Below are 15,317 nucleotides of genomic sequence, written 5' to 3' on the forward strand. Positions count from 1 at the left end.
CATGCTAATTTGGGTCGGCCCAGCCCTGGATGGGGGGGCCGAGGGAGGGAGGGGGGCTCAGGCCGGGGTGCCTGGTGCGCAGAGGCGAGGAGGCAGGCCCCCGCTGGCCCGGCCGCGGAGTCCCTGGCGGTCGCGAAGAGGGTTAACCCAGTGTCGGGCGGCGCGGCGCGCAGAGCCAGCCCCGCGGCCGGCTTATTGGGCCAGCGCGCGGAGAGACAGGGGTCTGCAGCAAATCACGAACTAATTGATTAAGGCGAGCGGGTTTGAATAGCGCTGGCCCGGTGCCAATCGCCTTTCAAAGAGCCCCTCTATGATTAATCGCAATGCATTATTGATAATCATAATTATAGCAGGACACATGCGCGCTGCGCCCGGGGCCGGGGAGCCGGGGAGGGGGCGGGCGGGCCGGCGGGCGGGGGGAGCCGCCGCCGCCGCCGCCGCTCGATTTCCGTAATTTTGAGAAGATTTTTTTTTAGTAATTTTTTATTCTGCCCCAGCTGATGTTTGAGCCAGCATGTCGCGGAGGAAGCAAGCGAAGCCTCAACATTTCCAATCCGACCCCGAAGTGGCCTCGCTCCCCCGGCGAGATGGTGAGTGCTCCGGACCGCGCCGCGGACACACACACGCGCACACACGCACTCGCACTCACACTCACGCGCATTCGCACCCACGCACACGCGGCTGGCCCCTGCGCCCACCGCCCCGCCGCGGCGCCGCCGCCGCGTCCCGAATCGCCTTTTCGACTCCGCGATTTTTTTTTTTCTTTTTAATTTTCAATTTGCCTTTGCTGGGCTTCCCCCCTTGCAACGGGGAAAGCAAACACTTCTCTCGGCAGGATCTTTCCGGAGTTGTTGGGTCCTCCTGTGGGGAGGAGAGAGGGCACGCCGGCCTTGCTTCTCCGTCCCGGCTTTTCCGCCAAGCTGCGGCAGGGGCCCGGGTGCCCGGCGGGGCGCGGGTGCGGGCAGAGGCCGTCGGCCCCTGCCTGCGCGGGGCTCCACGGGCTTCCCGGCCCGCGCCTGGGGCCCCGGCCTGGCCTCCGCCGCCCTGGCCCTGCTGCCTGAGGGAAGGAAGTTTACTTTGTGCTCTGGGCTCAACTCGGAACGTGGGGGGAGCTCCCTGCGTCGCGCTCCCCCTCCCCCCAACGTTCCCACTCCTCCTGGGCCCGCACCGCGGAATGGGGTGCCTTTGGGAGTTCGGAGCTGCAAGAAGATGGGGACCTGTGTTGGGGCGCCCGCGCCTGACACACCGGGGTGGAGGCCGGAGTGGAGAGTGCTCTTTGCTGCTGGGTGCTCCCCAGACTGAGTGCCGGCACACGGGGCAACAAAGTGTCGGGGTCCGGCTACCCAAGTTTATCCCAGCATCTCTTCTCCCAACGCATGCATCCCCCGCGCCCCCAAGACATCTTTAAACTCGGTTGGCTCCCGCTGAGGATCGTGGTACCTTGTACTTCCAGGAGTCGTAAGGGTCGTTTTTTCCAGAGTTGGGGGGGCTATCTAGCCACGAGAGAATCCCCCTAAAACAGAGGCACTAGCTTCTTACGATGGAGACGACAACTGAGGGATCCCGAAGGGAACGAACAAGTCCAGAACAAAGTTTGTGTTAGGGAGCTAAGGCCGAGAGTGGGAGAGATCCGGGCAGGGAATCGGGGGTACAGAGGGAGGACACCTCGAATCCTTCCTTATTCCTAAAGGTGTTTCACTTTAGGGGCCTCCGAGCTCCCAGGCCCAGGGCCAGAGGCGATGGAGCGGTGCTCGGGCTCGGTTCCCCGGGCACAATGTTTGCCCCTCGGCTGCGGAAGGACGAGGGGCAACCCCCAAGCGGTCTCCGCGACTCGGGATGTTCCAGTCCCGGGCGTCATTTTGGGGTGTGGAGGGGGGAGCTGGACCCCGATAGGGCTCCAAAGCGTGCCCTTTGGTCGGCACCTCTGTCCCCTAAACTCTGCGGCCGCCCGGGCCCCAAGGTCCCGGGGTCCTTCCTGAGAGGCCTGCTTCTCAGCAGAGCTGGGGCGCAGGGACCCGTGCAGAACCCAGGCAGAGAAGCGAAGGGACTCCCACCCCCTAAACCCCGACTGTCCTGAAAGGGGACTCCTGGCGTGGGGGGTCCCTTAAGAAATTGGGGAGAACAGAGACCGATTAAGGAATTTGTTTACAATATTTGCTCCCTCCACCCCAGTACTTTCTCGAGCTTCAAGCCTTACCCAGAGCCTCTGCGATTTCTCAGTCCTCGGAGAAGAACCCCTGATCCCCGCTTTCCACCCCAGGCGAGACCGGGTAGTCGAGGTACAGTGAGGTGAATTACCCAAGGCCGCTGCCACGGTATTTTTCTCGGTTTTCTCAGCTGGTTTCTTCTGCATCTCACTCCCACACCCATCTTTCCTAAAGTTTCTGGTGAGACCTTCCTCACAGTAATACTGTTAAAGTTAACAGTTTGTAGAGGACCAAACCTCATGGGAGGAGAGGCAAGAGTTTTGTAAGTCTTTTTTTTTTTTTTTTTTTAATAAATGTGTACTGATTTTCTATATTTTCAAAAAAGAAAAAAATAAAGGCTCAGGCTTCCCGGAGAATTGATGCTTGCTAGATCTTTGCCTTTTTCCTGTCGCCTTCTGAATCCGGAGTTTTTAATAGTTAAGGCTTCTCATAAAGCGATAGCATAAAAGGAGTTCACTACCTCTGACCATTATTATTTATTAGGACTGTTTTTTTTTTTTTTAGTTTATTTGAGCTTTGAGGTAAGTTAGTTAAGTCACTGAATCAAGTTTCCTTTCTTTCTTTTCTCCCTTTCTTTTACTTTTTTCCTTCCTTCCTTCCTTTCTTTTTTTTTCTTTTTTATCCCCAAAAGCTGGTTCATTGTCCTAAGAGGCAGTAAACTGTTAGGGGCACCGTAGGAAACACTCGCCTCCCAGCCCCCTTTCTCACCTCTCCCTACCCCCCTCCTTTTCTCCAGTTGTAATGGTTTTAGATTATGACTGTTTTTACATGGTTGAACAATAAGTTTAGGAGAAGCTGCCTAGAGGGTAGATTTTGTAATAGGGTTACAGGATTTAGTATGTTGTAATAATATTAGTACACAACTAATCCTCCTCCATGTCTGATTTACAGGAGGGCCTTACACACTCCAGTTCTTTTTATTTGGGAATAGTTGTGAGCTACAGAGAACTGAGAGATCATGACTTGTCTCCAAGTTACCTTTAAAAAGTCACCACCTTTCATGCAGTATATTCAGCAACCCATTCTTCTATCCACCCAGAAAATACACTTCAAAGAGTTGTCGGGTTCTGTTTTTTGGTTTGCCGGTTTGTTTGTTTTAATCTACACAAAATTGTTAAATTTTTAGAAGATAAACCTTTCCTTAAACAATGTGGTTCCTTTTTTTTCTATCTTGAGATGGGCTTACAATATGGCAAATGAAATGCTGAACATACCAAATGAAATCTAGTCGGCGGTGCCCTTAGCAGATGCTGGCACCTCCAATTTCGTGACCTCGGCCCAGAGTGGGAGCTAGAAAAGTTTGTAGACCCCAGTTACCACAGCCCTGAAGGAGCGACTCCCAAGGCCGGGAGAAGCCAGGCTTGCTGTGCTGCATGTCACGCCTGTGTGTGTTTAAGTGTGTGCGCGCGTACAAAGAAAATCCCAGCCAGGCTCAGCAGCCCCGAGGATAACTTCATCGGAACAAGTTCAAGAAAACAAGATTATTTGGTCAGTCTTACGATGTTCATATTTTACTTCTACTTTTGGTGCAGCTATAAAACCCTAAAATAAACTGGGGGATTTTTCTGTTTCCTATGAAACCAAGATTTTGGCACCTTACTTGTCTCTTAAATGATATTCAACAAGTCTCGAATTAACTTGTAGAAAGATGACTGCCATTGGGAAAATTATTTACCGAGATAAATAATTCTGAGGAAAGGGCACATTAGAATCTAATGATTTTATATGTGGGTTCTTTACTAGAGATTTGGATTTCAGAGGGGTGTGTGTGTGTGTGTGTGTGTGTGTGTGTGTGTGTGTGTTGGGTTTTTCTTCTTTGGGTGGTGTTTTTAAGATTCCTGGAACTACATGGATGGCCCACTCAGACTCCATTCATCTATTAAGAAAGGATTTCGGTGCCCAGCCTTTTCAAGGAAAAGATCATATTGGAAGAAAGATAAAAGCATCATGAACTGGAGATAACACCCTGCCTCTCATATAAAGTATCATAAAAATTCCTCTTATTTATATTAATAATGAAATTCCATTATTTACCAAAGTAATTTACTCATTGTGAGCAGCTTAATGGCAACACATTGATTTCTGGGCCCAAAGGTTAGAGAGAACTGTAATTAATTGCTTTTTTTGAAAAACCGACACCTGCACGATAAGGCAGTTGGAAAGTACTCATGTTTAATCAGGCCTATTTTAAGTTTGTGGTATAATGGAAGATTCTGGTTGAGAAAATGCAAACTGTTTAGGGGGGATTTGCTGCAGGCTGTGCATACTTCCAAAAATGTGACAAACACACAAACAAGCGAAGGGTGGATGGACACGAGAGAGCGTGTGTGAAAGTGGATTTGTGATACCGAATGTTTTGTGATTTATTTTACATCCAGGTGCACCTATGGTTTATAGGCACGAGTGCCAATTTATAGGTTATTCTTTGGGGACTTTATTTCATTTCTTTCTACTTTCGCAGGTAGCAAGTTGTCTTGACCCACAGTCCTTTAGAAAGCAGAAACCCAAATTTTTAACGCAGAGATCTTACCGAAAAGCTGGGGGAGACTTTGACCAGCAAGTTCAGTTTTTTTGAAATTGGGAAAAGCCAAGCTCAGTGGAGTAACCAGAACTAATTCCTTCTGCAGACTTAATTCGGTTTTTCTAAGGTACCTCCTGATACAGCTAGCCCAGTCTTCCCAGATATTCTTAGATTACCAAAACGGCAGTCATTGAGCAGTTGAACGAAGGAGATGGTAAATTATCCCAAGAACCAGCACCCCTCCCCCTCCAAAAAAAAAAAAAGTCGGTGTGCCAGGCTTTGGAAAACCTAGATGTGTTGAGCTGTTTTAACCTTTGCTAGCCTCCTCCCATGCAGAGGTGACAAGGTCCAGATCATAATATGTCCTTCAGAATCTTCCCAGTGACCCCCAAATTGAGTCTTGCTAGTCACTTAGCAGGAAGTTCGAAGTTTATTTTAGTTTCACCTTATCAGCTTGGCTTCTTTTCCTAACCTTATTCCCCTGTCACCCTCAGATGCCAGACCCCCAAAGGGGAAGATTGACAGGTAGTTCCCATAGCTTGGTTTTACCCTCAAACAACAGGGATTTAGTTTCTTGTGCCTTTGCCAATGTTTATGTAGTCAAAGTTTAGATCTCGCCTTAAGCAGTCTCTTTTACGCGTCACTGGAAGAGGAAAGCCACAAAGAAGTTTTTGAACAAACCCTTGCAACTGGAACCCCATCTAGTGTTCAGTTTGATTCATCCAAGGGGAAGACATTTTCCCCTTTCATTTATTGTGTACATTAGGTGGGCTGGTATCACGATTTTCAAAGGACTGTCTTGTCCGTGTTGTTATTTTTTCAGAGATTTTTCCCTTGTATTCTTCCCCTCGAGAATACGCTAATCCCAGCCAGAACAGTGAGGGGACTTGAAGGAGGCCAGTAAAATGTGTCATGTGGTTGCATATCCCCTAGAAGAAACTTAAGACATTACAGAAAATATGCAGAGCATATGTGGCGGTGTTGAAAATTGCTTTGGAATCTTAAGCTGGACATTCGGATGCAGGTTTTTCCCAGGTCTGTGAAAGAAAAAGAAAACAAGAGAAAAGACCAATCAATCAAAAATGTTTGTGATAGCCTTTCGAAATTGGTCTACAGAAAGTAGCAGCCAGTTAAAACGATAGGTTCCAAAATCACAATCTTGTGAGGTTTTATTAAAAATGTTAATGTGATCTGAAGGTAATGGGAAGTAAAGTGAAGGGTCTTTCCGGGGAGCTCCAAAAAAGAAAACTCAACATGGTACAGTAGGGCTGTTGTGTTGTTTTGTTTTGTTTTGTTTTCCTGGATGGCTAAACCTTTCAGTGTGGGGCATAGTTGTATTTTTGTTTTCTCAGCAGACAGATACACTGGAACACTTCAATTTTCTGTCTCCTATTCTGCAATGTTTAGTTCAGATGATGAAAACTGACACATTTGAATTGGGCATCAAGAACCTAAACAGTACAATGAGAACTAAAACATCTGGGATTTTCATATACATTGGCTGGAGCTATAAGATCACCTCCTCTCCTGACCCAGAGCGGGGAAAAGAAACCCAGAAAATTCCAAATATCTTTTTGTGTGTACATACTTAGAAAACCACTACTTCTTAAATTTTTCTATGTGACCACGATTACAAAATTAATTTGTGTGCAAAATCCATAGAAGAGGAACTGGAATATTGTTTTCACCATAGTACAGGGAACAAGGCAACTGTATTTACTATAAGGGGGTCACCAGTTGCAATCCTGTGTAACAGATTATTGAGAGAGATGCAGGATAGCAAATGGTCAGAAAAATGAAATAGAACATGTTTGTGTGTGTATATCTTATTACAACTTAAAGTATTTCCTTTGGTAGTTAAAGATTCAAACTAGTCCTCATGTTTTGTCTTTTTTTTAAATTTTTTTTTATAAAGCTGTTTCATTGGAATTCTGTTCAGAAGGCAGATAGATTTAAAGTTAAGAACTATTATAGTGTAGCGACACCTGCTTTTGAAATAAATCAAAATAGATATCAGGATTGTTTTTTTTTTTTGGTGTTCATAAACATCAGGAAATTAAATTATTTGACTCTACAGGGAGATCAAATGTCAGCTTATTAAAATGTGAAAATCTAAGCTAAAATATGGGCAGCTTTTTTTAAACACAGTCTCTTTCTTAGAAGAAGGCAGGCACTTATTTTTAAATATCTATATTTTCCATCCAGTTAGCACAACCCTAAATGTAAAAATGTTCAGGTCAAAAAACTTGAAAATTCTCAAGTGAGTCTTGAAACAGCACAAATGCAGAATTGGAGCACAGGAAAGTAATAATCAGCTAAATCCTGTAAAGTAACCTTTTTATTTTCTCTCTATATTATGAGAATATCAGATGTTTGCAAGTTATAAAGAATTAAAAATGCCCTTTAATCGTGAGCACAGATGTGCTAAATATTTGAAGCAACTGCATTGTAATGTGTACAATTGATGAAGTCAGTTTTCTGATTTCCCTTGCTAGTTATTTAGTTCTGAATCTGTCATTATTTGTCTAAGCCCAGCTGACCAAGCAAAACTGTGTTTTAAAGTGGCTTTATGTTTTGATAAATGTGAGCTGGTTGAAAAGTATTTTCCACTGAATGCAGAGCTTAATAGAACATGCTGACATAATAGTTTTAATGCATTTTGTTGAAAATGTGTGAACAAACAGAATAGCTTTTGTTCCTTCATAATTGGCTGTAAAAGTAGATGGAAACATAACCATTACATATGGAAATGTGCAAAGAGAAAGAAATAACATTTCGGTTGAATATATTAGGAATTGCATTTCCTAGTTTAAAATAAGCATCTGAAATGGATGCATCATTTAAAATTGGTTGTCAAAATAAGAAACTTTAAACAGAATTTTTGTCACATTATTTTCATCCCAAGTTAAGCAACATAACTTTAGCGTATTTTGTTTACATTATTTTAAAGCAGTGAGAGAGACAGAAAGGGCTTAAAATAGCACCTTGAATGTGCAGAGGAATCCTGTGCCAATTAGGATGATTAAACGTTAAATTAAAACTGAATCATTATTGGTATTTTCTGCTCCAACCAAGATTTGTTTGGTATTGTTAATGCATTTTGCACTATACCCTTGCGGAGATTAAAAGATGGGTATTAGGAAAGCTAGCTTGTTAAGTATAACTTAGCTACTCAAATAACCCTCCCAGTGAATAAAGTGCGCATACATTTGGCATACTTTACCAGGGCTTCTAATCAACTGTGGTATCACTCAAGGCAAACAGAGTTAAGGAATTTTCAGAAGTTAGTATTTGGGTATTAATTATATTTTCTGGAATGCAAAACTACTCAAGCTTTTCTTTTCTTTTTCCTTTTTTTTTTTTTTCATGTTTACTACAAAGAGGCAAATGGCAGGCTCTTTTGAGTCAACTCTAAGTTTACTGAAAAAGCATTTTGATTTTGCGTTTATTCATATTTGCAATTAGTTTTTTTTTTTTCCCCCTGCAAGTTTTCTGGGAGATTCAATTTGGAAGTCATGGAAACTAACTATTATCTGATTCAGTTCTGCAGAAAAGCACACAGGGAGGTAATCCTTGAATTAAACAGTTTTTTTTTTTTTTTTTTTTCACAGCCTTCGGAGATGACCACACACCATTTGTACAACAGAAGTTGGTGTTCCCCATGCTGGGCAAACAATGGGACGCCATCCTGTCTTTGAATAGGATGTTAGCTTGGAGTTGGAGATTTTTATGTTTAAAATGGATCTTAGTGAGAAGAAATCTGAGCAACCAGTGGAAACAAACATGAAATAAAGGGATTTTATAATGAAAGGTTCAGGACAATCTGTTAAACAATTGATAACAGTTAAGAGCAAACTGTTTTTAAAGGCATTCAGACAAGGAGAATTGCAAGGCATTTCCAAACTGGAAACCAAGAATTATTCTTCACTTCCCCCTAACTGCACATCTTTCTTTAAGTTGATGTTTAATCAGAAATGTAAATCCTGTGCCAGTTTTTATACATAGAAAGAGCACTTTTGTTGAAATATTTAGAGGCATAATGTTGCCATTTGGAGCATAGTGGCATATATTCCTTGATTAGTGGGATGGTAGCCATAGTTGCATTCTTTAATTTTAAAAATAAACATGCCACAGGGTGATATATAGGTGCCAGGCAGGCCTTGTAACGGATTATGATCATTGTGTTTCTCTCGTGTGTGTGTGTGTGTGTGTGTTTATGTGTGTGTGGCGCACGTTGCTTTCTCTTTTGTATTCAACTGAGTCTTGAGCGGTCTGGAGGATTTCTTACTGATGTGGCTAAAGTGTGCTTGTCACGGATCAGACATAGCTCAGGTTCTAGGTAGGGGCTGGAGGTGATTTTCAAGTTGTCAGTCTTCAACTTGGTGATGTGCATTTTTTTTCCCCTTGTCAACCACTGATTGGAACCTGAATGACTACAAATTAGTTTAGTGACAGAACAAACTGTCACAGATATCTTTGAATCAGTTGAAAATGAATAAGGTTGACAGAAACTCAAGAGCCTAATAAGTCCTCAGGATGGTGGCTGGACCGTCTCTGGATGAGTAGACAATACCATGTATAAAATATTGGAAATCAATATTTTGCTATGGAATTTCATTATGCACCAATGTCTGCAGTTCGCAGTATCTTATATTTTGATGGATTACCTGAAGGTCATGGCTCTCGGAGATACCAGATTGATAGGAAGTCCTCCAACAGCCTAAAAATTTAATCATGATTGTTCTTAGGGAATATTGATTGTTTTTCAGGGGCCACAGTTTTGAGTTTCGCAGGGAGAAAAGAGTTGATCAACCCCTTTCTCTCTTTTTGAAGTCATGGGTGTCTGGGTGTCCTGGCTCACTCACTAACCCTGCTCCTTTTGACGTTTGCAGGAGACACAGAGAAGGGTCAACCCAACCGCACCACTAAGAGCAAGGATGCCCACGTCTGCGGCCGGTGCTGCGCCGAGTTCTTTGAATTGTCAGATCTTCTGCTCCACAAGAAGAACTGTACTAAAAACCAACTAGTTTTAATTGTAAATGAAAGTCCAGCCTCCCCACCTGAAACCTTCTCCCCCAGCCCCACTCCAGATCATCCCGAGGAACAGAGGAACGACACGGCTAGCAAAACAGAGCAAGGAGACTGCAGTGACCTGGCGGAACCCCACGGACCGGACAGGGAAGAGTCCATGGAGGTGGAGGCCCCAGTGGCCCACAAAGGCGCCAGTGGCCCCCTGAGCAGCGGTGGCGACAGCAGCGCCCCCCCAAGCTGCAGCAGCGGCAGCTCCTGCACAGGTACCTCAGCGATCACAACCTCTCTACCTCAACTCGGGGACCTGACAACACTGGGCAACTTCTCCGTGATCAACAGCAACGTCATCATCGAGAACCTCCAGAGCACCAAGGTGGCGGTGGCCCAGTTCTCCCAGGAAGCGAGGTGCAATGGGGCCTCCGGAGGCAAGCTGGCCGTCCCGGCCCTGATGGAGCAGCTCTTAGCTCTGCAGCAGCAGCAGATCCATCAGCTGCAACTGATCGAACAGATTCGTCACCAAATATTGCTGTTGGCTTCTCAGAACACAGACTTGCCAACATCCTCTAGTCCTTCTCCAGGTACTGTACGAACATCTGCCAACCCCTTGTCCACACTCAGCTCCCATTTATCTCAGCAGCTGGCGGCAGCAGCTGGGTTAGCACAGAGCCTCGCTAGCCAATCTGCCAGCATCAGCGGTGTGAAACGGCTCCCCCCCATCCAGCTACCTCAGAGCAGCTCTGGCAACACCATCGGTCCACCCCACAGCGGCTCTTCCCCCAGCGTTCACGTACTGGCGGCGGCAGTTCCCACCCCATCCTCGGAAAAAGTGGCTTCGGGCGCGGGTGCCTCCCACGCCCATGCCGGCAATCCCGCAGTCTCGGCATCCTCCTCACCAGCTTTTGCAATAAGCAGTCTATTGAGTCCTGCATCTAATCCACTTCTACCTCAGCCGGCCCCTGCTAACTCGGTTTTCCCCAGCCCTTTGCCCAACATCGGAACGACGGCAGAGGATTTAAACTCCTTGTCTGCCTTGGCCCAGCAAAGAAAAAGCAAGCCACCAAATGTCACTGCCTTCGAAGCAAAAAGCGCTTCGGACGAGGCCTTCTTCAAACACAAGTGCAGGTTCTGTGCGAAGGTCTTCGGAAGCGACAGTGCCTTGCAGATCCACCTCCGTTCCCACACCGGAGAGAGGCCGTTCAAGTGCAACATCTGCGGGAACCGGTTCTCCACCAAGGGGAACCTCAAAGTCCACTTTCAGCGCCACAAAGAGAAATACCCTCATATCCAGATGAACCCCTATCCCGTGCCTGAGCATTTGGACAACATCCCGACCAGTACCGGCATCCCCTACGGCATGTCCATTCCTCCAGAAAAGCCGGTCACCAGCTGGCTAGACACCAAACCGGTCCTGCCCACTCTGACCACTTCAGTCGGCCTGCCGTTGCCCCCGACGCTCCCGACCCTCACCCCCTTCATCAAGACCGAAGAGCCAGCCCCCATCCCCATCAGCCATTCTGCCGCCAGCCCCCCGGGCTCCGTCAAAAGTGACTCCGGGGCTCCCGAGCCGGCCTCGAGAAACCCGGGTGGGCTCCCAGAGGAAGCGGAAGGTTCCACTGGGCCCCCCTCCAGTGGCAAAAGCGAAGAGAGCGGCGTGGTCCCCAGCTCAGCCCCAGCCGTGAGCGCCGGCGTGCTGAGTTCCCTAGCATCCGACGTTGGCCCAGGCAGTGCCTCGACTTTCACCAACCCTTTGTTGCCGCTCATGTCCGAGCAGTTCAAGGCGAAGTTTCCTTTTGGGGGACTCTTGGACTCAGCCCAGGCTTCAGAGACATCCAAGCTTCAGCAGCTGGTCGAAAACATTGACAAGAAGGCCACTGACCCCAATGAGTGTATCATCTGCCACCGGGTCCTCAGTTGTCAGAGCGCCTTGAAGATGCACTACCGCACCCACACCGGGGAGAGGCCCTTTAAGTGTAAGATCTGTGGCCGGGCTTTCACCACGAAAGGGAACCTGAAAACCCATTACAGCGTCCATCGTGCTATGCCCCCGCTTAGAGTCCAGCATTCCTGCCCCATCTGCCAGAAGAAGTTCACGAACGCCGTTGTCCTGCAGCAGCACATCCGAATGCACATGGGGGGCCAGATCCCCAACACCCCGGTCCCTGACAGCTACCCCGAGTCCATGGAGTCTGACACGGGCTCCTTTGATGAGAAAAATTTTGATGACCTAGACAACTTCTCCGATGAAAACATGGAAGACTGTCCTGAGGGCAGCATCCCGGACACGCCCAAGTCCGCGGATGCGTCCCAAGACAGCCTGTCTTCCTCGCCTTTGCCTCTAGAGATGTCGAGCATTGCTGCTTTGGAAAATCAGATGAAGATGATCAATGCCGGCCTGGCAGAGCAGCTGCAGGCCAGCCTGAAGTCAGTGGAGAACGGGTCGGTCGAGGGGGACGTCCTGACCAACGATTCGTCCTCGGTGGGTGGTGACATGGAGAGCCAAAGTGCTGGCAGCCCGGCCATCTCAGAGTCTACCTCCTCCATGCAGGCTCTGTCCCCATCCAACAGCACCCAGGAATTCCACAAGTCACCCAGCGCCGAGGAGAAGCCACAGAGAGCAGGGGCAAGCGACTTTGCCAATGGTTTGTCACCCACCCCAGTGAACGGTGGGGCTTTGGATTTGACATCTAGTCACACAGAGAAAATCATCAAAGAAGATTCTTTGGGGATCCTCTTCCCTTTCAGAGACCGGGGTAAATTTAAGAACACTGCTTGCGACATTTGTGGCAAAACCTTTGCTTGTCAGAGTGCCTTGGACATTCACTACAGAAGTCATACCAAAGAGAGACCATTTATTTGCACAGTCTGCAATCGTGGCTTTTCCACCAAGGGTAATTTGAAGCAACACATGTTGACACATCAGATGCGAGATCTACCATCACAGCTCTTTGAGCCCAGTTCCAACCTTGGCCCCAATCAGAACTCGGCGGTGATTCCCGCCAACTCGTTGGCGTCTCTCATCAAGACAGAGGTCAACGGCTTCGTGCATGTGACTCCTCAGGACAGTAAGGACACCCCCACCAGTCACGTCCCTTCTGGGCCTCTGTCATCGTCCGCCACGTCCCCAGTTCTGCTCCCAGCTCTGCCCAGGAGGACCCCCAAACAGCACTACTGCAACACGTGTGGCAAGACCTTCTCCTCGTCGAGTGCCCTGCAGATCCACGAGAGAACTCACACTGGAGAGAAACCCTTTGCTTGCACTATTTGTGGAAGAGCTTTCACAACAAAAGGCAATCTTAAGGTACCTCCCTCCATCTGTACCTCACCCAGACCCACCCCAGCAGCCCTCTTTCTCTCGTGGCCATTGACTGTTTGTAAGGTACGTTCCCAGAGTCTTCAGTCCAGATAGTCAGGGAGAGAGTTCTCGAAAGGGAACATGTTGCATGTGACTGATGTGGAGAAATGTGGGTGCCCGTGCAGGTCGGGATCACGGCAGGGAGTAGGGCAGGCTGCAGCTTGCTGAATGTCAGAGCGCGTTGAATAATTTGGTACCTAAGCGAAGCGGCGGCCTAGTCCTGTTGACTCGCTAAGTGCACCAAATGAATTGCTTTACCTACCAAGTCAGACAGCCCAGCGTTGCCATGGGGTATTGATTAAAGACCTCCAAGTGGCCTGTGTGCTGCCCGTATCACTTAATAATTACAGTTCTCCTCAGCGTTGGCATCTATTTTTTCATAACTCTGCAGTCCAGCGTGGTTTGTCTCTCTGAAAACAGTAACGTCACTGCTCTGCTAATGGGTATTATGATAATTGATCATACAACATTTCCTACTGATATGTGTTGGAAAGAAAGCAGATATGCTTAAGTTCTAGAGCAACAGTTGAACACTCTTACTGTGTACATTTTTCTGTTGACAGAGTATTTCTCTAGAGATTGCGGCCAGTAATGTGAAAAGAATAATTACTTTCTGGCTTTTTCTCTCCACGCACAGGCCCTCCAATGGGCAATCAGTGAGGGGCACTTTCTTCCCATCTGAAAAGGACATTTATAGGGTAAAAGGTGTCAGATGCAATACTTACCATGGCAATGAGAGTGGACATAACAATTCTCACCCTGAAAGGAGCTATCTGCGACTGACTGGCTTGCTTGAGGCCATTATAAGCTAAATACAGGTAATAAAAAAGGAGTAAGTAAGGCATCCTTGCCCAGGCAGAGGCAAGGAGGCCCAGGGCTACAGAGAGCAGACACCTTATTACCAGCAGACTGGAGTGGACGGTTCTTGTTACCCTTCCCACTGTCGGGCAGGTAATAAGAATAGACATTGCAGCCACTTGCCCTGTCGAGTGCTGGGATATGAGTTGAGACAGATTCAGCTATTCAGCTTCTCCCTTCTTCTCTCTCCCCTTTTTTTCTCCCTCCTCTCGTCTCTTCCCCCATCCCAGGTACACATGGGCACTCACATGTGGAACAGCACCCCTGCCCGCCGGGGTCGCCGGCTCTCCGTGGATGGCCCCATGACATTCCTAGGAGGCAATCCCGTCAAGTTCCCAGAAATGTTCCAGAAGGATTTGGTGGCCAGGTCAGGAAGTGGGGATCCTTCCAGTTTCTGGAATCAGTATGCAGCAGCGCTCTCCAACGGGCTGGCGATGAAGGCCAACGAGATCTCGGTCATTCAGAACGGCGGCATCCCTCCAATTCCTGGAAGCCTGGGCAGTGGGAGCAGCTCACCTATTAGCGGGCTGACGGGAAACCTGGAGAAGCTCCAGAACTCAGAGCCCAGTGCGCCCCTGGCTGGCCTGGAGAAGATGGCAAGCAGCGAGAACGGAACCAACTTCCGTTTCACCCGCTTCGTGGAAGACAGCAAAGAGATCGTCACAAGTTAAATCCGCTCTGGCTGGAGAAAGAGCATCCCCGTTCAGAATGAGACCCAGGGTTGCCTCCTACTCCTTGCCCCGTGCCCCCCACCTTCTGGTCCCCCCAGATCTCTGAACTACAACATTCTGAAGACATTCTTTTGTACCTTGTTCAACTTCTAGAGTTCTAAGAAAGCTTATTTATTAGTGATATAACCTGGCTTTGCAAACAGGATGCAAGCATTAACTTTGGTCTTCTGTATTTTTGGACTAAATACTAATTGACTAGAGTCCTGTAAACTTTCTGTAACATTTATGGCAATTGCAAGTTGCCCTGCTAGGCGGTCTTAATCTGGCATTAACTTATTTTCTATATCCAGTTTAATATGAATCTGGTGTTGATGCAATGCCTCAGTGATGCATTAGATCTCTAATAAAATCTGTATATAAATGTACACTTTGATCCTGCTGGAAAATTTTATCAGCAAACACATTGTCTAATCTTTCGAAACAAATTTAAGGAAAGGACTGAAAGTACAAAATGAACTGTGTGGTTCTTTGAAAGGTTTGGGTTTTTTTGATTTTTATTCTAAAATTCAATCTGCTCTTTTTTTTTTTTTTTTGGTAGATTTAACCCTTTCCATTTTGAACTGCTATTTGTATCGTGCTTTTTACTTGAGTCGTCCTCAATGTTAATAAGTTTCTGT

The 15,317-nt window shown here is 47.1% G+C and overlaps 1 protein-coding gene across 1 annotated transcript; it reads left to right on the forward strand.

Moving 5' to 3' along the window:
- The first annotated feature begins 493 nt into the window (after positions 1-493).
- SALL1 (spalt like transcription factor 1) lies at positions 494-15,116 on the forward strand. Its single transcript, XM_068527731.1, has 3 exons — positions 494-590; positions 9,621-13,057; positions 14,200-15,116. The coding sequence occupies exons 1-3, from the start codon at positions 515-517 to the stop codon at positions 14,638-14,640; spliced, it is 3,954 nt and encodes a 1,317-aa protein (XP_068383832.1). The 5' UTR covers positions 494-514; the 3' UTR covers positions 14,641-15,116.
- The last annotated feature ends 201 nt before the right edge of the window (positions 15,117-15,317 follow it).

This window comes from Eschrichtius robustus, chromosome 19 (genome assembly GCF_028021215.1).
Source record: "Eschrichtius robustus isolate mEscRob2 chromosome 19, mEscRob2.pri, whole genome shotgun sequence".
Taxonomy (NCBI): Eukaryota; Metazoa; Chordata; class Mammalia; order Artiodactyla; family Eschrichtiidae; genus Eschrichtius; species Eschrichtius robustus.

Bases quoted from the DNA above. Each gene is read 5' to 3' on its own strand.
- SALL1 (XM_068527731.1), top strand. From the start codon at position 515: ATGTCGCGGAGGAAGCAAGCGAAGCCTCAACATTTCCAATCCGACCCC. The intron at 591-9,620 runs GTGAGTGCTCCG...TGACGTTTGCAG, and splicing joins CTCGCTCCCCCGGCGAGATG to GAGACACAGAGAAGGGTCAA. The intron at 13,058-14,199 runs GTACCTCCCTCC...CCCCCATCCCAG, and splicing joins CAACAAAAGGCAATCTTAAG to GTACACATGGGCACTCACAT.